Here is a 22,096-nt window from a genome sequence, read left to right as displayed (position 1 = left end):
TTTGAATTCTGAAATTACATCTAACAATAACACCAGTTCTACAACTACATCTAATGTTTGGAGATAATGTTGTGGGCCCAAATTCAGATAATGGTCTATACGGTAAGCATTCTATTTACGCATCAAGAAGACAAACGATATTAAGGTTAGCCAGATTACGCCATGAGACACGCACCGGATGCTTCCATTGGCGTTATGCACGACTGGTAAGACTTCTTCAGCTCGTGGTACATTTTTGACAAGATATAGGTATCCCCTCAACAAATCTCACTACAACTCTGTTCAAGCACTCAATGCCAAAAAGTCACGACTCAAAATCCCATTTATGCACTTTGGAGAATGCCTGCACGGCGTTGGGTCTTTTAAACAATCAATGTTCCCACAATCCATCGCCATGGCAGCCAGCTTCGACACCAATCTTGTCCACCGCGTTGGCCGTGCTATTGGATCAGAAGCAAGATCTATCGGTGTACACGCTTGTTTGTCCCCCGTTTTGGATTTAGGAAAGGACCCACGTTTTGGGCGAGCACAAGAGGCTTGGGGTGAAGACAAGGTCCTAACTTCTCATATGGGCGTGGCTTATGCCTCTGGATTGTCCAAAAATGGGTCCTGGTCTGATCCCGATGCCGTTGTGCCAGTCATAAAGCATTTTGCTGCGTATGGCGCGCCACAGTCAGGACGTAACGCGGCCCCTTGGATGGGGCGTGGTAATCGGGAGATCCAGCAAGAGCTACTCGTCCCGTTTAAAGCTGTCATTGACAATGGCGGGGCGCGGGGCATTATGATGTCCTATAATGAGCTTGATGACGTTCCCGCTCATGTGCATCCCATGCTGTATCAAGCTCTGTCCGATTGGGGCTTTGACGGATTTGTGACTGCAGACGATACCGGTAAGCGGCTTGGCTATGCCACTGAATGGATTGCTAACAAAGTTTAGGAATGAGGATGCTTCAGACGCAGCATGGAGTTTCTAGCTCAGATGCTGATACCATACAACAATGGTTCAATGCTGGAGGAATGATTCAGTACTACGACTTTCCCCTGGATATCTACCTCAACGTGAGTGATTGAATCAGTCTACCTGACTTTCCATGTACTAATATACAAGCCACAGGCTACCGTCGACCTGGTAGCCAATGGCACAGTTCCTCTCACCACACTTCAATCTCATGTCCGGAAGATCCTTGAAGTCAAATACGACCTAGGGCTTTTCGACAACCCTTACATACCAGGAGACATAGATCCGAATAAGTTGACTGCTGACCATGTCTCTTTGACACTAGAAGCCGCGCAAAAGAGCATAGTGCTGCTAGAGAACCGTAACAATACCTTACCGCTTAAGCCTACTGAACAAAATATCCAAAAGATTGCATTGATAGGGCCATTTAGTGATATACTCAACTATGGGGACTACTCCGGCCAATGGGGAGCCTATCCAGTTGCCAACTCTACTACCATGCGGCAAGCAGTGTTGAATGAGCTCGCAGCACAGGGCTCTAATTGCGAGTTAGTTTCGAGCTGGGGCTCTAATACTTGGCTGTATAATGCTCAATATCCGATCCCAGAATATCTGCTTTCTGCAGATGGCTCCAAGGGAGGACTTAAGGCAACTTATTACGCCGATACAAATTTCAGCAACCCAGTGGTCACAAAGCTTGAAGTGCCTGTCCTTGACTGGGGTCTCTACCCACCACCAAGGCTCCCGTCAAATAACTTTAGTGCAATCTGGGAAGGAGAGCTGACAGTTCCCGTGGATGTCGATATTGATGGCTGGCTCGGTGTCGCCGTCAGTGCCAACACCACCGCCAAACTCTACGTCGACGGTGCTTTACTGTCAGACACTGGGCTTTCCACAAGCGGCAACATCCTTTCGAACATCGAAAACCGAGCTTATACATCAGTCAATAGCACGCTCCCCCCTCCCGGATCCGCTTCTTTTAAGTTCCGCAAAGGAGCAACCCATACCATCCGTCTAGAGTACCAAGCCTGGAACACCTACCAAAAGATCGAAAACGTAAACTCTGTCAACGCAGAACTCCTCCTCTTCTGGAACCTCGTCGACCAAACCGACGCCATCCAAAAAGCCAGGACCGCCGCCCGCTCCGCGGACACGATAATCCTCACACTGGGCAGCGCGTGGTCCAGCGACGGGGAAAACGGCGACCGCGGCACCCTCGGCCTATCGCCCAACCAGACAGCGCTTGCAGACGCCGTCTTCGCGCTCGGCAAGCCCGTCATCCTCGTGCTGCAGGGCGGCCGGCCCCTCGCGATCCCACAGTACTATTCCCGCGCCGCCGCGGTGCTGAATGCGTTTTTTCCGGGCCAGGCCGGCGGCCATGCCATTGCCGATACGCTGTTCGGGCGCGTCAGTCCCGGCGCCCGCGTCCCACTTACTGTGCCGATGCTCGAGGGCCAGCTGCCCGTGTTCTATAACCAGAAGGGCAGCGCGTGGGGCGCCGGGTATGTGGACGCGGATGCTGCGCCGGCGTATCCGTTTGGGTACGGGCTTTCGTACACTGAGTTCTCGCTTGGGGGCTTTGGGGGTAGCTCAGTGAGCGGGGGCGAGAGTGGCACGTTCACGGCTGGCGATGTCGTTGCGTTCGCTGTCAGTGTGGAGAATACCGGTGCCAGTGCCGGCGCCTACGTCGTCCAGGTGTATCTGCTGCAGCGCGTGTCGGCTGTGACGCAGCCGGTGAGGCAGCTGGTTGCGTTTGAGCGGGTGGAGCTTGGGGTGGGGGAGAAGAGGAGGGTGAGGTTGGAGGTGGACGTGGATCGGTTTTTGATGGTTGTGAATCGGATGGGTGAGTGGGAGTTGGAGAAGGGGGAGTATGCTTTTGCGGTGTTGGACCATGGTGGGGATGATGCAGATACCGGAAGGAATGTGAGCATGGTTTGTGTTTAGGGGATGCCATGAAGGTATTCAATGGAAGCCAGCTTGTTGAGTAATGCATATGCTCCAGTAGTTCCTATATATCGTCAGCTTTATGAACATCCAACATCAGTAATGGATATCCATTCCCATCAACTATATAGGAACTTGTCAAAAATCCATGTATTTCATCGACAATCCCGACCTACTTGCTATTCCTTCCGATGCCCTAAATAAATGGTACCAGAAAGAATTTCAAAATCTCTGAGCAAGTTTCGGCAGTAACAAGAAGAGAGGGGCCTGTCCTAATTCTACAGTACAGATACCTCATTCAAGCGTTAGGGACGCGAATGTAGCAGACTGTGGAAGATATGATACGCTCTCCGCCCATTCTCGACCATACAAAATGGCCCACAGCTCTTTACAGTTGCGGTTTTCTTCTTCAGCGTTTGGTGGTGCGTATACATGTCTTGGTGCTTGATGCATGTAAGGTCAAGATTGGGTACATCGGCTAGGTCTACAGCAGGTACACCATAGAGGTAAGTCCTGGACTTCTGGGTATCCACTTGCGTTGGTCTTGGGGGTCTCTTCTTGCGGTGGCGGCTGCTGCTGCTCTTCGTCCAACGGAGCCAGACATGCTCAGTCCTCTGAGCCCAACAAGCATGCTGCTGGTGCTGACGGCAGTACTGCTGGGATGTTGTAAGTACGCAGGCTGAAAGCTGGAAGGTGTAGGTACAGCCAAGCTGGCACGCGTACCTCCCATGCAGGTAGGTAGATACGCATGTCAAGTCTTCCTCTCTACGAATGAGGCAGGCACGCTGGATGCATCTGCTTCGGGCAGTGGTCGGAATCTCGGGTCGGCGACTCGGCCGTGCCGACCCGATATCCGGAAACCATCTGAGCCGAAATAGATATCAAGAAAGCATTCTCGAGAATTTATGAAACAAAATCAATACTTTTAGTGTACAAAAAGATGCAGGTAGAACGGAAAACCATTTAAATCTTAGTGTCCCGGGAGAGTTGGGGCTCGGCGATTCCTCGGAAGTGTACCGAGAAGTGAATTTTTCGGTTGTTTCGCCCGCCAGCCAAAAGATCAACACCACCACCTCCTATATACATTTATTTGCAAAAAAGAATTTGATTGGGAATTGAGCCCAACGCGGGGGTCGAACCCGCAGCCTTGAGATATCGCCCTAGAAGGGTGGTAAGAGTCTCACGCTCTACCGATTGAGCTAGCCGGGCGGCTGTTTGATGAAAGAGTGCTAGAGTTGAGCAACTTATATACCGTAGGACGGCTTGTTCTGCTTCTTACACGTTGTGCTTCACTGGGAGGCTTGTGTGTGTTCCGTCGGAATATGGTGTGGCGTTGTGGGAGGATGCGGGTGGCCGTGCTCAGTAACGAGATTTGCCGAGGTCCGGATACGTATTGCGTATTGGTTGAGGGACTCCGGCCCACGGAACTGCATGTGAACGGCGGCTCTAGGCGGACAGCTAGCCACGCATTGTGATAACGGTTCCTACTTATAGATAAGACGATTAGTATAAGAGATTGTTTGAAATGAGGAGAGACACTGTACTCCAAAGGCGGCACTGTGAAGGCAACAACTGCCTAATGGTTTGTTCAGCCTAACCACTATCTGTACTGTCCCTTTAGGAGATATCCCAGCGGAGACAGAACTGCTTGACAAAAGGAGAGCCCCCGAAGCATGGATTGGCCAAAAACCAAGCGCCTAGAGAAATGACAGTGCAATCGGAACAGTCCGGGACAAGCCTGTCGACTCCTCTAACAGTAAGGAGTTCGACTAGATAAATAGAATCAAGAATGGGCCTAGGATAATAGATAGAGAAGAGGTGGGCTGTTCAATTGAACATTAAACGAAACTAAATAACGATATTAAATTGACAGGTGATCAAGGACGATTGGGCTAATTCACGAACAGCCCCTCGGATGCGTGCAGGCCACGTTCTTAGATGACGTTTAGGGGGGGGATCCTGGAATCCTGGGCGTTACCCCCACACCCCGTCCGGGGCATATAGCCGGAGAATTGCCGGTCTGGGCTTAGAATTGGGAAATAGAAAGGCAATGACCCCAGCTATGGGCGCCGCCGACAATGCCATCCGATGACTCTGGCCCCGCAAACAACCAATCGCAGCCCCAGCGACCGGACCAACAGCCTGAGGGAAAATCCATTTTTCGAACATTGACCACCATCCCGCCGCCGGTCAAGCGCCTCTTCAACAAATTTCCCCTCGTAGTCTACGCCGCCAACGAGCTCCCGGCTCGTTCACCCCGCGCCCGGCACCAGCATGCTCTCTACATCTTCGCGACGCCAGATGGCGCGGTGAGAGGCCATCCGTCGTTCAATCCCGGATGTCTCAAGTGGCAGGTTCGTGGCTGTTTTGAAGAGCGCGGGAAACCAAGAGCTGGGTGCTGATATAAGGCCCCCTGTAGGCATACCTAACGTTCTGTGATATCGAGTTCCGCGTTGTCGCATCGAGCAATCATGCCTCTCCTACCGGAGCTTTGCCTTTCCTCTTGCCGAGCGGAACGCATGCCACGCTCATCGACCAGCCGCAAGTCATTCCCTCGAACAAGCTGCAGAAATGGGCAATGGAGCAAACCCCTGCTGCGATGGACGACCCTGACGACCACCGCTTCGAAGCTTACATGTCTCTGCTTGACAACAACATACGGCGCGCATGGGTAATTAGTTTCTTGTGTTCTATTTGGCATGACTGACGCGTTTCTAGCTATATACCGTCTACCTGACCTCAAACTTTGAGACTATAGCCGAGCCACTGTACACCGCCACTACCTCCAGTAACCCCATCGTTCAAGCCACGATTGCGCGCCAGCTGCGCGCTGCCGCCGAAGCCGAATTGCTCAAGTACGGCGCAGTGATAGATGGCGAAGCCATATACTCAGAGGCAGAGGAGGCGTTTCGTGCGCTAGAAATCGCCTTGGGCAGCGACAGGTTCTTTTTCGGCGCAGAGAAGCCTGGTCTCTTTGACGCCAGCGTCTTCGCGTACACACACCTGTTGCTGCAGGACCTGGGCCACGGCTGGAAGGAGTCACGGCTGGGAAACGCGGTACGCGTACGGCAGAAGCTGGTGCGGCACCAAGAGCGGCTCACCGACTTGTTCTTCGTACACGAAGGGCGGATGGCAGCAGGCGCTGCGGATAAGTAGGGCAGAAACAGCTTTGTATGCGTTGGCGGGCTGGAGCTTGCTCAAAAGCATGGTGTACTAATAGTTAGACATGTGATAAAATCGCCGTTAGACCTGTTTGATTTGCTACCATCGTTTAGGACGCGCTTGCCCAGGCGGGGTCACCGACACCGACTAGGCGCGTCCAGTGAGTCATTCGTGGACCATGCACGTCGTGCAAAGCGCGTGGTCACGGGCGTTAATTGATTGCTAGTCCGCGCCTCCCGCTGCTCCCCCACAATCTCCTACTGAACTTTAGTTTGCCTTCCCCTCTCACAGTTTAGCTTAAATACCGCTTGAGCTCTCAATCAGGTCTCGTTACTTTCCCCGTCAAAAACACCACGCCAACCCGCGATATCAGACAAGTTATTCAAACGGACACACCATGACCCAACCTTCTCTCAACACTACCTTCGACACTTCTGTAATCGACCTCTCACAACCTGAAACGGTTCAGTTCACAGGTTCCTTCTCAACCACGGACACAGACCCTTCTGAATTCGGCGCACCAACTGAGGTTGTTGAAGATACTGCCAAACCATCAATTCCATCATCTTCAGATGAAACCCCCAAGCCCAGTCAGGATACTCCACGACCTAGCACCGCCGTAACCTCAAGTGTACCAAAGCCAGTCCGTCACATGGACACCACGGCAGCTTACGATGCGTGGGCACCAGTGTACGACACAGACGGAAACATCCTTCAAAAAGTGGATGATATTGAGCTCGAAAAGACACTACCTGTATTTCTCGACATGGTAAAAGCAACCGCAGAGGAATCCCCCAAGGACGCCTACAAAATCGTGGACTTGGGATGCGGCACAGGCCGGAACACAAGAAAACTGCTACAGCACAAATGGAAACTCCCACGCGGCGCGACCATTGACATCGTTGGCGTCGACGCCTCTCCTGGTATGCTTGCCAGGGCGGACGAGAAGCTTCTCCCCATTGAAGAAGAGATCAGTGAAGGAGCAGAACCTGCGCCAGTACGGCTCAGCCTCTTCCAGCACGACATTCTGTATCCCACGGATCTTAGCTCTTCGCCTGATCCGCTTCCCACTCGGGCAGACGCACTGATCTCCACTCTTGTCCTCGAGCACGTTCCGCTTTCCGTCTTCTTTGCCGCGCTCTCCCGCATCTTGCTTCCACGCGGGGTTGCGTTGATCACGAATATGCACCCTGAGATGGGCGCAAAGAGCCAGGCTGGGTTTGTCATGGCTGATGCGGAGGGAAAAAGGGTCAAGGTTAGGGGAAAGAGCTACGTGCATACGGTGGAGGAGACGGTGAAAGCGGCTCAGGAAGTGGGGTTTGAGCTTGTGGGGGAAGTAATGGAGAGGGAGGTTGAGGATAAAATGTTGGAAGAGGGGTTATTGGGAGAGAGGGGCTGGAAATGGGTGGATTGTAAGGTGTGGTATGGGGTTATTCTTCGGAAGAAATGAAGATCTCTGGCAGGCGACGAGCGCTTTGGCGTCTGGGTAGGAGCTTTCGCTATTTGTCGACTACGAAAAGGAAATATTGAGAAGCTGAGGCAACGTCCGTCCCCGTAAAGCGAGATTCATCGCCTAAGGAGATAATGATACCTGTATGGAGTGGAATAGGAAATCCAGTAGAGGTGTTAGTAGTATATATACGCTTTAAAAGCTTTTCACTCATATCCAGGACTTAGAATTGTACCTAGATAAGGAGTGTTTAATAGGGACTGCTTGTATCCTTCCGTCTCGCTAGACGGTGATCTTGATTGACGGTGCACCACTGACGTTAGCATGTCTTTGTTTGATAAGCTAACGAACACCGCTGTTTCCGGGGGACCGTTTTTCAGATCGTTTGAGACAATCACATCACCTATCTTTCATGTCAGAGTACATCGACAAGAACAAATAGTAGAGAGGGGTGTCATGATTTGCTGGAGCGTATGCAGCGAATGCCCTAAATGCAGGGCGAAGCATCTATAGCGGTTACGATTCGCTGGCAGAAGCCTGATAATCCACCTAAATAATCCATAATTGAGGTGTGCGTGGCTTGCTGAGAGGCTGTTGGCACTTTCAAGCTCAGATAGGCCGCTTATGTCAGGGGTGGCGCGGACCAGGATGTGGGCCGGGCACAGAGCCAAGCTTCGCGTGAGGTTCACCGCCCGTCATTGACCCTCGTGAGCTTTGACTGCCGATACTGGTACAACACCTGCCTTCCGACAATTCAACTTTCACTAGCCACGCACCTTATTGCCACCTAGCACTCCACAGCCTTTTAGGTGTCCTTAGCCGTATCGCCCATCGAGAACCGTCGTCCCTTTCGTTACCGAACCACGGCAGCGCACTTCTCCGTTCACCGCACACGGACCCCAGCAGCCCGCTGCGCCAACTCAACACCACGTCATGGCTGCGAGGAGAAAGGTTTTGCTCAAGGTGCGCTCGCTCGGCCTTGATACCGTAGGATAGGAGATTAATGTGGCTCTGCAGGTTATCATCCTTGGCGATAGCGGCGTTGGCAAAACCAGCTTGATGAACCAATATGTACGTCTCCAGGCGCCCGACGCTAGCGACTACAGACGTCTCTCCGACCATGTGTCTAGGCATTTAGTAACCCGGTGGTCTCGCAGGTCAACAAGAAGTTCAGTGCAAGCTACAAGGCGACGATCGGCGCCGACTTCCTCACCAAAGAGGTTCTGGTCGACGACCGGTTAGTCACGATGCAGGTGGGTCGATCAGGGTGTTCCGTCTCACGCGGGCATGACGGCTGATGGAATCTTAGCTTTGGGATACTGCTGGTCAGGAGCGCTTCCAATCTCTCGGTGTGGCCTTCTACCGTGGTGCCGACTGCTGCGTCCTGGTGTACGATGTCAACAACGCGAAGAGTTTCGACACCCTCGACAGTTGGCGGGACGAGTTCCTTGTCCAAGCGAGCCCGATGGATCCCGAGAGCTTCCCCTTCGTGCGTCCCCTCCGATCAGGATAATTTTGGAACAGGCGGTTGACAGTAGCGCAGGTCGTTCTTGGCAATAAGATTGATGTTGAGGAGGGCAAACGCATGGTGAGTTTGGAGGTGCAAGGGGGTCGGACATGGCTAACGGAAATAATAGATCTCGACGAAGCGCGCCATGACCTTCTGCAACTCCAAGGGCGGCATTCCCTATTTCGAGACGAGTGCAAAGGAGGCTATCAACGTTGAGCAGGCATTCGAGGGTAGGTGTTATTTCCATAATTAGTAGACGACATTACTAATTTCGCTATGCAGTGATCGCGAGGCAGGCTCTCGCCCAGGAGGAGGCGGGCGACTTCAGCAACGACTTCCCCGAAACGATACCGATTAACCTCGAGAGCGACCGTGACGGATGCGCTTGCTAGGCGGGTCGCGTGGTTGAATACCCGACGTCTTGTATAGAGGACAGGGCCGGAAAGGGGTACACGAAGCTTTCATGTTTTCTTCATGGCACAGGCGTTTAGTGGTATTGTGATCTGATAATTCAACAAGCGCTTTGGTGCTGCACAAAGCTTCCGCCGGATGCGTGCAATACTGGATAGCCGGTGGACAGACGGGGAGGTGCACGCCACTTGGTCACTAAATTTCTATTAGGCATGGTGCCGTAGGAGGCTGATGCGTTCGTGAACCTGTGACAATTTGAGTGCCACTGGATGAGGGCCACGTGCTGATCCGGGGCGGGCGCGCGGCAGGGAGAGCAAGGAGCAGGGAGACAAGAAGTCAACTGTTCAGTTCATCACACGGCACTTTCTCTCTCTCTCTGGCGCGCGCGCTTCTCGCTCGGTTATTCCGTAGGTCACGACGATTCGGCCACGCAGCTCCCGCGGCCGCACAGAGGGGCACTTGAGGGCCATCGGCGCGCACAGTCCCCCGCAGACCCCACAGAGCTGGCAGTGCCAGCAAGATAACTTAACATCGCTTATCGGGAAAGGCAGCGCTATAAAGAGCGGGATTCCGTGCCGGGGGTGGGCGGACCGGGCGTGATCCGTAGGGAGCTTGCGCAACGAGCGATCCGAGAGCTCATCAATTTACACGCCTTGACGCCGCCGGACGCGACAGAGGGCGTTTCAGTGTCGAACGCTACCTACTGTGTACGTATACTCTGCGCGCAGTTAATGCCCGTTTTCGGCCGCGACGTCCGGGCGTCGTCGGGTGGGATGATGAGGAGCGACGGCTCGGGTCAGGAAGATTCCTTGCGCTTCGCCCATTTCTGTGACGGGGACGCTGCACCTGCTGTCGCTACTGCTGCTTCTGGCTCCACGCCAGCTCATCTCGAACCTACTACTATTACTACTACTGCTGCTGCTGCTGCTGCTGCTGCTGCTCCGTCACCGTCTACCTCGAAGCCGAGGACCCGTTACATCGAAGATTCATCGCGATTCGGCCACGACGACTACAACGACGCGGGCGTACATATTCGCGCGCACCACACACAACACCCACATACGCGCGGCTACGGCACACTGGGAAAGAGCATGGGGGCGAGTGAGAGCGAGGGCACGAATGCTAGGTGGAGCGGCGCAAGGCCGAGCAGGATGACGCAGGGCGTGCGGCACTCGGTGGGCATCGCGCTGCTGCTCGTGACAGTGGTGCTATGGACCGCGAGCAACTTTCTGGCGAGCGTGAGTGCAGTTTCCATTCCGTGCTATGCCATCCTCTGCGGCTCCCAATCGCCGCGCCATGCTGCTATGCGCTGCGCAGCACAGCGCCAGCACGTCATCACATCGCGGCGTTGCCTAATCCCGCAGAGAAAGAACCCATGAAAGAGATACAGAAGGCTAACAACACCCCTCCCCGCCCAACAGACCATCTTCGCAGACGACAGCTACTCGAAACCCTACTTCGTGACCTACGTCAATACGGCCTTCTTCGTCATCCCGCTGATCCCGATCCTGGCAAGGAAAGCGCGCGACGACCCCGCGCAACTGCACGATTTCGCGCGCGCGGTGCAGCAGAAGCTGGGGCTGAGCGGGGCCGGCGCCGCGGCGTGGTACACGCGGGCCAAGGAGCGGGAGGAGACGGTTGCGGCCGAGGAGCGGGAGGCGTTTATCGGGGAGGCGGGGCGGGACGACGCGACTGCGGAGGGGGGGCAGGTTGGTGGTGCTGGCGCCGAGGCCGAGGAGGAGGAGGGCCTCGACTTCATGGCCACGGCGAAGCTGAGCATCGAGTTTTGCTGCCTGTGGTTCTTGGTATGTCATGCCTAGGTTCCCTTCTTCTGTCTTCACTGTTGGAGACGCGTTGCTGACCTCGCCCTGTGCGCGTCTAGGCAAACTACTTCACCGCCGCGTGCCTGCACTACACGACGGTAGCCAGCAGCACGATCCTCACATCCACCAGCAGCATCTGGACGCTACTGGCGGGCGCCTTCATCGGCATCGAGCGCTTCACGCTGCGCAAGCTTCTGGGGGTACTCGCCTCACTCCTCGGCATCGTGCTCATCAGCACCGTCGACATCAGCGGCACAAACTCCGACGACGCCAACCGCGGCAGCTTCCCGTCCAAGACGCCAGGTGAGCTGGCAACGGGCGACGCGCTGGCCTTCCTCTCAGCCGTGCTGTACGGCTTCTACGCCGTGACGATGAAGGCGCGCATCGGCGACGAGCGGCGCGTCAGCATGCCGCTGTTCTTCGGGCTCGTCGGGCTCTTCAACGTGCTCCTTCTCTGGCCGGGGCTGGTGGTGCTGCACGTTACGGGCATCGAGACGTTCGCGATGCCCCCCACCGGCAAGATCTGGGCGATCGTCCTGATCAATAGCACTAGCTCGCTGGTCAGCGATTTCTGCTGGGCTTACGCTATGCTGCTCACCAGTCCGCTGGTCGTCACGGTCGGCCTCAGCATGACGATCCCGTGTAGCTTGATTGGCCAGGTCCTGATTAATGGCCAGACGGCGCATTGGGCGTATTGGGTGGGCGCGGCGGTGGTGGTGGGCAGTTTTGTGTTTGTGAATCATGAGGAGAATAGGGATGAGGATGCGGATGGGGATGGGGATGGGGGTAAGGCGGGGCATGGGCAGGGGCTGGGGCGGGGGGACGCGCTTGGTGAGGGCATTTTGGCGGGAGAGGCGAGGAGGGCGGGGGGCGAGTGAGTGAGTGGCTTCATATTCATCATCATCTTCTTCTCTCCTCCTTGCATTTGCTCAGAAAAAGAGCGGTAGAGCAGTAGCAGCGGCGGCGGCGGCGGCGGCTTGCGTCATGAGGTTCAGACGGCGTTGATCGGTAGGGATATACCGCGGGCTTGGGACTGGGATTGGGTTTTATTGACTTTGTACCTTTTTTATTCTCTGTGTTCTTCTTTGTTTTGCAGCGAGCACGATTTTGCGTAGACAGATGGATGATTGTTCGGATGTGTCTTGCTTTTTATTATTCCTGGTCCTGTTGTTGATGTTATTGATGGTGATGTTGTTGATGTTTGTCCCATATATATATATAGGTGCCTTTTTTGCCCGCTCCTCAACTCCCCTCGCGAGCGGTCGGGGTATAAACCATTCCGTGCGCCTGCCTGCCAGGGCTGCCTGCCTGCCTGCTTCCCGTGTATATCTGTTTTTGACCGACCTACCTACCTACCTTGCTCACCCACTTAATCCACTTCGAAAACCATCTCATTCCGCCCCGCGGCCTTGGGCGAAGGCCTCCTCTCGCTCTCACGCTCCGCCGTCCCCTCCCGCGCCGTCTTCTCACCCGCAGCCCCCGCCGCTCCCCCCGCACCGCCCTCCTCTCCAGCAAAATCCCGCTCGGAAGCCCACCCCTCCCTCAGCATCCACGCGCGCAGCATCGCCTTGACCTGCGGGCCCCACACCTCTTCCCCTTTGGCCAGGTCGTCGTACTCGAGCACGTTCTTGCCGAGCGAGAAATCCCCCTGTCGTGTGCGGTCCAGCGCTGTCATGACGCCCAGGCTGTTGACTGCGGCGCCTAGGTCGTGGCACAGGCTGCGCACGTAGAAGCCGCTGGATACGGTCATCCGGATGCGGGCGGCGGGGGCGGAGGCGCCGTCTTCGGCGGTGGTGGGCGCGTCGGAGGTGGTGGTGGTGGTGGTGGTTTCGGTGTCGGTGGGGAGGGCGCCCGTCATGACGGCTTGCGAGCCGGTTTCGGTCTTGCTTTTCTTCGCCGCGGGGTCGTCCTTGACGAGGTCGGCGGCGCTGTCGTCGGCGTTGTCCTCGCCGTCGCGCTTGCGCTTCAGCTCTGCGGATTCGGCCTCAGCCTCTGCCGGCGCGTCCTTCTGCGCGTCCTTGGCCGGCTCCGTCAGCGAAGCTTGCAGCAGCTTGTCCGCGGCGGCCTTTTCCTCCTGCGCCACCTCCTCCGTGGGGTAGCGCCACTCGTGGGTGCCGGGCTCGATCCACTCGAGCAGCTCCAGCTCCGACACCTCGACGGGGCGGTCCTTGATCTCGGGGATGTCGAGGCCCTCGCGGGCATACTCGTACATGTGCTTGCCATTGACGCGGAGCGCGCTAAAGACGGGGGGTTTCTGCATGGTCTTGCCGCGAAACTTTGCGAGGGCGGCCTCGACCAAGTCGCGCGTAACGTGGGCATGCGGCGCGCGCCCGACCACCTTGCCCACGCTGTCGTACGAGTCGGTCGCGCACCCGAACAGCACCACGCACTCGTACGTCTTGGTGCACGCGAGGAACTGGCTCAGGCTCTTGGTGCCGCGGCCCACGCCCGTCACCAGCACGCCCGTCGCCAGCGGGTCCAGCGTCCCGCCGTGGCCCAGCTTGACGCGGTGTTGGCGGTTGGGGCCCCGCTTGCGCTTGAACCGCGGGTTGGTCAGCTTTTCTTGTCGCACGGCTTCGCGCTCGGCTTCGAGGTTCGCGCGGAAGAGGGTGGAGTTGTTGAAGTGCGTTTCGAGGTCGCGCAGGGCTTGGGCCGAGGAGATGGAGGTGGGCTTGCGGAGGCCTGCGCGGGCGTGTCAGTGAGTGAATGAGTGAGTGAGTGAGGGAGGGAGGGTTGCGCGTACCGAAGCAGCCTTCGTAGATGATGGGCTTGGGCGGGGACATTTTGAATCGCCAGAGGAGGGGAGCTGTGGCCTTGAACATGAGGTGGTGGGGGAGGATAGATATTTTTTAGGTGACCTGCTGTACCGCGGTACGGATGGAGCTGACTAGCTCTCTCTCCCCTCCGGGTCGCGATTCAGTCGGAGCTTGGGCCAGGCGTGTGAGCAAGTCCCGTGTGAGTCGAGGCCGCCTGCGCGAGACGAACGCGCATTCCTAGCTAAAAGCACCCGCTGCTCTCACGTCCATACCTACAAACAGCATGCCGATGACGAGCGGCGGCACCACAACGACGACGACGAAGACGCCGACGCGATGCCCCTCCCGGAAGCCGAGCTTCTAAAGCCGCGGAACCCCGCCCTCAAGGACGAGAACGACTGGGAGGAATTCCAATTGTCCAGCGTCCAAGTCCGCGACCCCAAAGCCGACCACCTCGTCAGCCTGCTGCACGCCGACGCCGTCTACCCCGTCCTTGTCCAAGGCCGTCTCGAGCCCGTCGCTCGCGCCCAATCCCGCCTGCTGCGGAAGCCGCTGCCACGCGCCCTCCCGCTCCAAGTGTCCAATGTGACGCGCTTCGCCTACGGACAATACGACGATGGGGATGTCGCCATATGGGCCGCCGGCCGCGCCGGCTGGTTCAAAATCACCCCGGCGCGCGCCTACAAGGACATATTCGCCGGCATGGTAGCCGCTATCAAGCTGCTCTACTTCGCTGCCGACATGTATCGCGGTTCGACAAAGACCAAGGGCAACAAGAGCGCAAACGAAATCTTTGAGGCATACGTAAAGGAATACCCGGGCGAGTACGCCAATGCAGGCGAGGTAGCTGAAGCGGCTTACGAGCATCGGGAGTTCCTGCTTCTGTCCATGCTGCGCGGCAACGAGCTGGACAAGCCGGACTGGAAGACTACCGACTTGTTCCTCCATCTGAAGGAGACCTTCCCAGACGCACACCAGGCCATGGTACGGAAGAAAGAAGGCAAGGCCGGGCGCCGCAAAGCAAAGGCGGCTTCGAGCCAGTCATCACAGGTGGCATCGCAAGAGCCTGAGACGGCCGACGACGGTGCGAGGAAGCCTGGCCGGTCAAAAGCGGGGGCTTCGACGTCCGCTGGCGCGACCGCGGCCAACGGCGCGCCAAAGAAGGATGACAACTGGTGGGAGGCAAAGGTGATATGGGAGATGATGCAAAAGGCACAGATCCAAGCCATCGTCGCCCCGTCTAACATGAGCGTCGACACGTTTGCCAAAATCATGGTCCGCAAGTACGAAGTCGATGACGAGACGCTCGCGGCTAACTACATTCGCGCACATGCACAAAACCTCATGTACATGATGGCGCACAAGCGGCGCCCGGCCATTGAATGGGTCGAGCAGCCCATCTACGCAGAATTAGCAGCGGCCCGGCTCTCCGCGGCCCTCCTGAAAAGCGCCTCGGAGCTCGAAATCCGGCAACGCAAAGTGGCGCTCCCAGACCCGGAGCCGCTCGTGGTCAGCAGTGGGGGCGGGCTCGAAAGCAGCTCGGACGAGGACATCCAAGCGATACGGCGACGGTCACGCAAAGGGCGCTCGTCACTGTTGCGCCCCAAGAGCAGCAAGTTCTCGTCCAAGGGCATGACGCGCAGCGGCAAGTCGTACCACCGCTCCAGCGGCGACGAGGACGACGACACCGACGTCCCCGACGTGGCGTCCCCGCCCAAACGCAAGAGCTCCGCCAGCGAGGCCGAGCTGGGCGGCCCCCGTCGCAAGCGCACCACCAGCCGCAGCCACCACCACCGCCACCAGCAGGCGGCGCTGCGGAGCCCTGGGGGCGCGGGGGAGTCGGAAGAGGAAGACGAGCGCGAGCGCGCGGCCCGCGACTTGCCGCTGAGGTGGAAGACGCCCGTGTCGCGGATTGGTACGCCGGGATCGAACTTTGGTGGCGGCGGCACGGGGGGCTCGTCGTTATGGGCGCCGCGGATTATGGCGGCGTTGGACGAGACACCCGCCCGCGCCCTGAGCCGCGAGGCCAATTCCCCCGGCGACGTGTGGAAGTGCGGCGTCGATGGGTGCGTGGTCAAGGTTTACGCGGCGAGCTCGGAGCAGAGCCAGGTCGCTATTGCGGAGCATTTGGATGGACATGACGAGAGGCGGAAGCAGCGGGTTGATCTGGCGAGGGAGGTGGAGCTGGAGAGCAATTTGCCCGTCAGGTATGTGTGGTTTGAATTTCTTGGTTGCCTGTTATTCTCCCCTCTCTTCCCTTCTCCTTTCCCCCCATTTCCCCATGCTTGGTCGCTTGGTTGCTTGGTTGCTTGGTTGCTCGCTTGCGTGCGTGCTTGCGTGCATGCGTACTTGCAAGCAGCCGTTGCATCTTCCCCCTAAACCTGCATCTACACTTGCCTGCGTGCGTGCAGCAGCGCAACTCTACCCGCACCCCCGACCCCCCCGATCTTCGATGCATACCTACACAGCACACAGCACGCACGCCCACAGCCAGAGCCAGCCAGAGCAGACCAGATAGACCCGCGCTAACGCCCGCCACTGGGCGCTCCTCCGCAGCAACCTCATCAAGCGCATCAGAGAAATGGCGGACGCGCAGCAGACGGCGCTGCAGATGGGCTTGGCGCCGGGGCCGCCGGCTACGCAGCCTGTGAGGAGGCTGTATTGAGCGAGCGGAGCGAGCGAATGAGTTGGGCGAGGGAATGAGGGAGTGAGTGAGTGAGGGAGGGAGGGAGGGAGTGAGTGCGTTGGTGGGCCGAGTCATTCCTACCTACCTTACTACCTAGGCAGCATATGTGTGTGTGTGTACGGATTACGAGGCCTGCAAGAGAGCGGTCGGTGCCTGCCTGCCTGCCTGCCTGCCTGCCTGCCTGCTGCTGCTGTACCATTAATTAGCTCTCCGTCTTCTCGTCGTCTTCTTCTTTCGGGCTGGGGACTGGTATTTGGTATTCGTAGACGGAGTTTTTTGTGCTTGCTTGCTTGCTTGCTTGCCCTTTTTCGCTTCGCTTTATGCCTTATGCCTTAAGCGCTTGGGGGAAGGGTGTGTTGGCTTGTTGGGTGGGTGCATGGTTCAGTGTGTGAGGGAGCGGGGCGTGTTGGGGGTTTGGTGATGGGAGTCGGTCAAGCGCGCGGTTCGTTTGTGCTGTGCTGTGCTGTGCTGTGCTGTGCTGTGCTGTGCTGTGCTGTGCTGTGCTGTGCTGTGTTGTGCTGTGCTGTGCTGTGCTGGGCTGGGCTGGGCTGGGCTGGGTGCGATGGGTGCGATGGGATGGGGATAAGGGAGCGGCGTGACGATGACTTGCTTGCCTTGGTAGGTAGGCACTGTTCTGTTCTGTTCTGTTCCTGCCTAGGTGGTTAGGTGGTTAGGTGGTTAGGTGCCTATGTAGGCACGGTGTCTTTGCGGGATGTCGGGCTTGCTAGGTACAGTGCTCCAGTGGGCTCTCTGTCTCTGCCTGCGCGGGTGGGTACCTATGTATGTACTCCTGGATTATGGATGGGGCTTTGATTCTGTGTCTGTGTCTGTTTTTTTGTCTGTGGTTATGGTTATGTCTATGTCTACAGTACATGGATATTGCAAGCGTGGCTGGGCTTGGGCTTGGGTGGGTAAGGAGGGTGGGGGGAGTGGTGCGTGGGGTTGTTGCTGCTGCTGCTGTTGTTGTTGTTATTATTGTAGGTGACTGAGTGAGTGATGTGGTTAGGTATGGTAGAGAAATCTTCATTTCGTGTTCTCTCTCTCTCTCTCTCTCTTTCTATCACACACACAACACAAACGCACAACATACACACACAAGCGCAGCCATTCTCCGCATTCCTGCCTAGTGGCTTTCTGCGCCTCGCGTCGCCTCTCCTCGCCTCGTCTTCCTTCCCTTCCTTCCTTCCTTCTTTCTTTTGCACGCACGCACGCACGCACGCATAATGCCGCGCAGGCAGGCAAACAGGCAGGCACGCAGGTATTGCAAGCTCTGTAATCTCTGCTCTGTTCAACTGCTCTGCACAACAGGACCAGCAGCATGAGCACCAGCATCAGCATCAGCATCACTCATCGTCCTCGTCAACGTCATCGTTTTTTGTTTTCCTGCTGTCTCTCCCCCTTGTCTTGCCTTTTCTTGCCTTGCCTTTTTCTTCCTTCGTTTGTTCCTTCCTTTCTTCCCTCCTTCTTCGCCCCTATAGGTCGTTTCTTTTCCCCATCCCTTTCGTTTTTGCTTTTTCCGTTGTCCTTGTGCCCAATCAGCAGTCAGCGCAGTCAGCTCGGCTGAGCCGAGTCTCCTCCGAGTCTGATGCTTGCGCGACTTTACCTGCCTGGTGAGCGGGGAGGGGGGCGCTGCTCCGCCCTGCCGCCTCCCCTGCAGGTCGCTGTTGCTCTGGCTCTAGCTCTAGGCGCTGGCTCAGCTACTGTGGCCTCGCAAAAGAAACGTTGGTTTGTGTGCGTGTTTGTGTGGGCTTGCTGCCGCTCACTGACGGTCCTTGACGCTCACTGATGCTCGCTACCGCTCGCTGCCTGGTCCTGTGTCACGCGCCAGGGAATGCGGGTGCAGCTGCTTGCGTGCGGTCGTGGTAGCTGGTAGCGGCTGCTGTGCGCTGCATGCGCGCCCAGGCGAGACCTCTGTACCTACCCCTACAGGGGCGAGGCGAGGCGCGGCGCGGCGCGGCGCAGCGTGTGCTGCCGTGCGGTGCGGGCTTGCATCGGAGAAGTGTTGGGGTGGTGCCATGGCTGGTTGCGCTGTGTTATGCTGGGTTGGGATGGGCGATGCTTTTTTATTTTTTATTTTTTATTTTCATTTTTTTCTTAACTGTTTGCGTTTTTGCTTTTTGCTTTCTCTTTTTCTTGCGTGGTGGGCTGAGGGGGCGCCCGCGCGCTTGTGCGATGCTCTATGTGGGTGCTGGGTGTGGAGGTGTCAGGCGCTGTGGCGTGCGTGGTGTTGGTGTTTTGGTGGTGGTGGTGGTGTGTGTGTGTGTGAACACTTGGACGCGTTAGTAGATAGTTCACTGAACTGCGACTGGCAAATCACGTATGTATGTACAGCACACACGCTCCCAAAAAAGCAATCTGGCCAAGGGGATGCTTCGCGGTAGGCCTTGTGATCTGTCAGGCCGCAAACTTACCACCGCGGCGGGATGCAAGGGCCGCGGGAGATCCGCGTCGTCTTGGGTTTGTGGGGTGAGATCGGTCTGGCCGATGGAGGGGCAAACAGGCTGCTGGATCTGGGGAAGCTGGGGGGTTTGCGAAGGCCAGATGCGTCTGCGTTGCTTGTGGCTAGTGCCTGGTGCCTCGATCTGGGGAGGCGAGCGTGTTGGTGGCAGGATCGGGGGTTTTTGTTACTGGTGGGTTTGGTGTTTGGGATTTGATGGTTGTGGAGTTGTGATTGGGTTGGCTGAGAAGGGCGTTTGATATAGATTTCTTGTGTTTGTTTGCTTTGAATTGCTTATGTTTCGAGCTTTGTCCTGTCCGGTCGAGAATCTATGTGAGCTTCGATACTCGCTGTGGACAAAGAGACTTCGAAAGTCAGTGACTGGCAAGAGTGACCAAAAAGGCTTTTCCTGCTTGGAACTACTTACTCACATCTAGTAAGTTATGTGATCTATCGTTCAAAGATTTGAGAGCTCACCGAAAGACATTGAACTGATTCAATGCTCTGTAGCCACACCTCCAGAGGCGCATACACTCAATCCTTCCTTCCGTCTTCTTGAGCCGGTTTCTTGCCACCTCGACCGTTGTTCCTACAGCATTATACTCTCCGCCTTTCGTCACTGCGCCGCCGTTGTACCCATACGTGAGGAATGTGGTGTCATCTTTGCAGCACTCGCACCCATCCCGATCACCGCCTTACCCTTCAATCGGGATTCCAGGTCAGGGAAGCCGACTCTCTCTGCATACACATGTAGGTAGGCGGTAGCAGGACGGCGTGCTCTCCGGTGCGCAGGAACCCACCTGCAGGAATCCTGCCTACGCCATGCGCTGGAAAGGCTGGACCGTTAAGCGCCGTTAGCTTCTGGCCGTGGTCTGCTGGGGGTGCAATGCAACTTTGCCTTAAGATAGCTCGCTGTGCTTGCCGTCAGATTCTTCACCGGCGTCTGGAAATAGATCTGTGGGAGGGAGATCCGGCTGGCTTCCGTCGTGAGTTCTCTGCAAAGCGGAGATCGGGCGTTCTTCATGTCAGCATAGCACATCCGATTGCACAGCAAGAGAGACATATATATCAATGCTATATCTGAAGTATAAGATGCTTAACAGAGGTGAAAGCAGTCAATTTCCCATGGTAGGTCAACAGAAGCACGTTGCCGCTGCCTATTCCCTTTTCGTGACCCCACGTCCCAACAACACTGCCGCATTTCACCGCCTACAGTAGGAGCAGCAATTGCCTTGGTCGCGGCCCTCGAGCTCCACCACAGAAAAGCTGTTGTGAAGCCAGAGATAAGCCCAGCCCTCCGGCGTTGTACTGCCTACAGACGCATCAAGGCCGCAAGAGCAGTCACAGCGAAAGTTGTAGCGAGATTGTCCGGCCGGGGTTGGAATTGGCTTGACAGGCGCCACGTGGTGAAGGTGTCACCTATAATGCTGCCTTCCGTGCTATAATGCTGTTGTGCGCTCCCTCTGAGCCAAAGAAACAGCTGGACGTGTCCGCGCGCTTGATTGGTGCGTCTGTCGCACGAGAGCGACCCAGCTTTGCTTCCCGCAACTTCGCTTTAGCCATGTCTTATGCTTTTGATTCAATTTTATAGCCCCATAGAAACTGAACTATTGCTTGGATTATCCTGGTATACTCGCAGCGGCCTGCTTCTCCGCTGTTTGAATTATCTAAGTATACGAGTTGCTTCGCTTCATCTCCGACTCAACTCCACTTCTCCACTTGCCTGCATAGGGTGGGGTCTCCAATGCTCGCCCATCCTTGCTCCTCCACAAGATTCCCGGCATTTCGCTTCCGCCTCGTTGCTATGTTTGCCTTGCCTGCAGATCACTGCAGCTTGCCTCACCTCAATTTTCAAATATTCACTCATCATCACAGTTCACTTCTAAAGATCAGAGATATGGGCCCAATGCAAGTTGCATTAAGCAGACAAGAAGCAAACTACGCTACATCCTCCACCGCTCCCCAAGGACCAAGTATACGCGTCCTCCGTACATTCAAGAAAAGACTACAGGTTATTAAAGGAATGAACGGCTAGCGCATAGCAGGCCAAAACCAGTAACTGAAAATATGAAGGCTAGAAGGGCAAAATGACCAGCCAGCTACTCAACTGCTTCGGAGACGAAGCAACTGTGCATCGAGGCATTTACAGGACGTTAATGGGGCTGCAAACGTTGACGAGGGAGGCCTGTGGAGATATCTGTCAGTGTTCATCGGGGAACATGCGAGGATGATGGAACTTACGCCAGAGCAGCAAGCAACCTGGCTGTTGCTGTCGCAGCCGTTCTTGCTGAGGAGGGTCAACTGGGCGTTGCTCAGGAGGTCGAGCGGGAGAATGCCGCTGAGGAGGTTGAGGAGGCCGCCGAGACCAGCCTTCTCAACTGTAGAAGTCTGTTAGCCAAATATTTCCAAATCATCTACACATGCTGGTCGAAGTCCCTGGCTACTTACTAGCGCCATTGTTGAGGTTGCTGCAGGACTGGGCGGAAGTGTTGCAGCACTTCAGGCTGGTAGAGCCAGTAGAGCAGGTGCTGGCACTGCTGCCAATCTTGTCGGTGCGTGCCTCGAGGCCACCGGGAGCGGCGGCGACGGCAGCGACAATGGCGAAGGCAGTGATGGCACCGGTGAACTTCATTTTGATTGTTTTGGTGGGATTGCTAAAGAAGCAGAGAATGAGCTGGCTGGTTTGGAAGTGAAGTGAAGACTAGAGAAGATGCTGTGTGCTGATAATGAATTGAGAATCCGAGGGACGACGTCCTCTTTATAGTCCTTTGGGTCCCCTTGGTTCCCACGCGATATGCAAGAAGACGCTCGATCCCCATAACCCCTGGCAGGGTACTTTTGCCACGGATGGTAATGATCATGGTGGCTTCCCGATGGCAATTGAGGCGCCTCCTGCTCGTATCAGCATCAGCTGTCCAGCCAACACTCCCGTGCTATGGTGTTGTGGGAGCGCAAGCCT

The 22,096-nt window shown here is 56.3% G+C and overlaps 9 protein-coding genes and 1 non-coding gene across 10 annotated transcripts; 7 read left to right on the top strand and 3 right to left on the bottom strand.

Moving 5' to 3' along the window:
• Positions 1-35: 35 nt before the first annotated feature.
• On the top strand, positions 36-2,971 carry K452DRAFT_340243 (glycoside hydrolase family 3 protein). The gene is made up of 5 exons (XM_033545336.1): positions 36-102; positions 155-206; positions 250-890; positions 938-1,059; positions 1,115-2,971. Exons 1-5 carry the CDS (start codon positions 54-56, stop codon positions 2,900-2,902), a joined length of 2,652 nt encoding a protein of 883 aa, XP_033393225.1. The 5' UTR covers positions 36-53; the 3' UTR covers positions 2,903-2,971.
• A 1,049-nt stretch (positions 2,972-4,020) lies between these two features.
• K452DRAFT_t141 lies at positions 4,021-4,111 on the bottom strand. Its single transcript has one exon. It is a non-coding gene; the product is annotated as a tRNA-Lys (tRNA).
• Positions 4,112-4,970: 859 nt separating this feature from the next.
• On the top strand, positions 4,971-6,154 carry K452DRAFT_321748 (uncharacterized protein). Its single transcript, XM_033544425.1, has 3 exons — positions 4,971-5,256; positions 5,322-5,573; positions 5,621-6,154. The coding sequence occupies exons 1-3, from the start codon at positions 4,981-4,983 to the stop codon at positions 6,056-6,058; spliced, it is 966 nt and encodes a 321-aa protein (XP_033393224.1). The 5' UTR covers positions 4,971-4,980; the 3' UTR covers positions 6,059-6,154.
• A 192-nt stretch (positions 6,155-6,346) lies between these two features.
• Positions 6,347-7,775, top strand: K452DRAFT_291555 (uncharacterized protein). The gene has a single exon (XM_033541201.1). The coding sequence runs from the start codon at positions 6,462-6,464 to the stop codon at positions 7,512-7,514; it is 1,053 nt and encodes a 350-aa protein (XP_033393223.1). The 5' UTR covers positions 6,347-6,461; the 3' UTR covers positions 7,515-7,775.
• A 460-nt stretch (positions 7,776-8,235) lies between these two features.
• On the top strand, positions 8,236-9,737 carry K452DRAFT_278476 (uncharacterized protein). Its single transcript, XM_033539366.1, has 7 exons — positions 8,236-8,477; positions 8,532-8,585; positions 8,672-8,767; positions 8,824-9,003; positions 9,058-9,102; positions 9,152-9,254; positions 9,307-9,737. Exons 1-7 carry the CDS (start codon positions 8,448-8,450, stop codon positions 9,414-9,416), a joined length of 618 nt encoding a protein of 205 aa, XP_033393222.1. The 5' UTR covers positions 8,236-8,447; the 3' UTR covers positions 9,417-9,737.
• A 789-nt stretch (positions 9,738-10,526) lies between these two features.
• K452DRAFT_235658 (uncharacterized protein) lies at positions 10,527-12,136 on the top strand (the record flags this gene model as incomplete). Its single annotated transcript, XM_033537452.1, has 3 exons — positions 10,527-10,673; positions 10,857-11,240; positions 11,318-12,136. The coding sequence occupies 3 exons, from the start codon at positions 10,527-10,529 to the stop codon at positions 12,134-12,136; spliced, it is 1,350 nt and encodes a 449-aa protein (XP_033393221.1).
• Positions 12,137-12,627: 491 nt separating this feature from the next.
• Positions 12,628-14,041, bottom strand: K452DRAFT_353498 (uncharacterized protein; the record flags this gene model as incomplete). Its single annotated transcript, XM_033545830.1, has 2 exons — positions 12,628-13,940; positions 14,002-14,041. The coding sequence occupies 2 exons, from the start codon at positions 14,039-14,041 to the stop codon at positions 12,628-12,630; spliced, it is 1,353 nt and encodes a 450-aa protein (XP_033393220.1).
• Positions 14,042-14,350: 309 nt separating this feature from the next.
• Positions 14,351-15,013, top strand: K452DRAFT_235824 (uncharacterized protein; the record flags this gene model as incomplete). Its single annotated transcript, XM_033537465.1, has 1 exon — positions 14,351-15,013. A coding segment is annotated over one exon (663 nt), but the record flags the coding sequence as incomplete, so codon positions are not given.
• A 1,180-nt stretch (positions 15,014-16,193) lies between these two features.
• K452DRAFT_291552 (uncharacterized protein) lies at positions 16,194-16,631 on the top strand. The gene has a single exon (XM_033541200.1). It carries the CDS (start codon positions 16,296-16,298, stop codon positions 16,530-16,532), a length of 237 nt encoding a protein of 78 aa, XP_033393218.1. The 5' UTR covers positions 16,194-16,295; the 3' UTR covers positions 16,533-16,631.
• Positions 16,632-21,025: 4,394 nt separating this feature from the next.
• K452DRAFT_321742 (uncharacterized protein) lies at positions 21,026-21,929 on the bottom strand. Its single transcript, XM_033544424.1, has 3 exons — positions 21,586-21,929; positions 21,379-21,515; positions 21,026-21,322 (listed from the first exon to the last, which is right to left on the bottom strand). Exons 1-3 carry the CDS (start codon positions 21,767-21,769, stop codon positions 21,281-21,283), a joined length of 363 nt encoding a protein of 120 aa, XP_033393217.1. The 5' UTR covers positions 21,770-21,929; the 3' UTR covers positions 21,026-21,280.
• Between the last annotated feature and the right edge of the window lie 167 nt (positions 21,930-22,096).

Source organism: Aplosporella prunicola (genome assembly GCF_010093885.1).
Source record: "Aplosporella prunicola CBS 121167 unplaced genomic scaffold K452scaffold_29, whole genome shotgun sequence".
Classification (NCBI taxonomy): Eukaryota; Fungi; Ascomycota; class Dothideomycetes; order Botryosphaeriales; family Aplosporellaceae; genus Aplosporella; species Aplosporella prunicola.
This window is presented reverse-complemented; position numbering and strand designations above follow the sequence as displayed.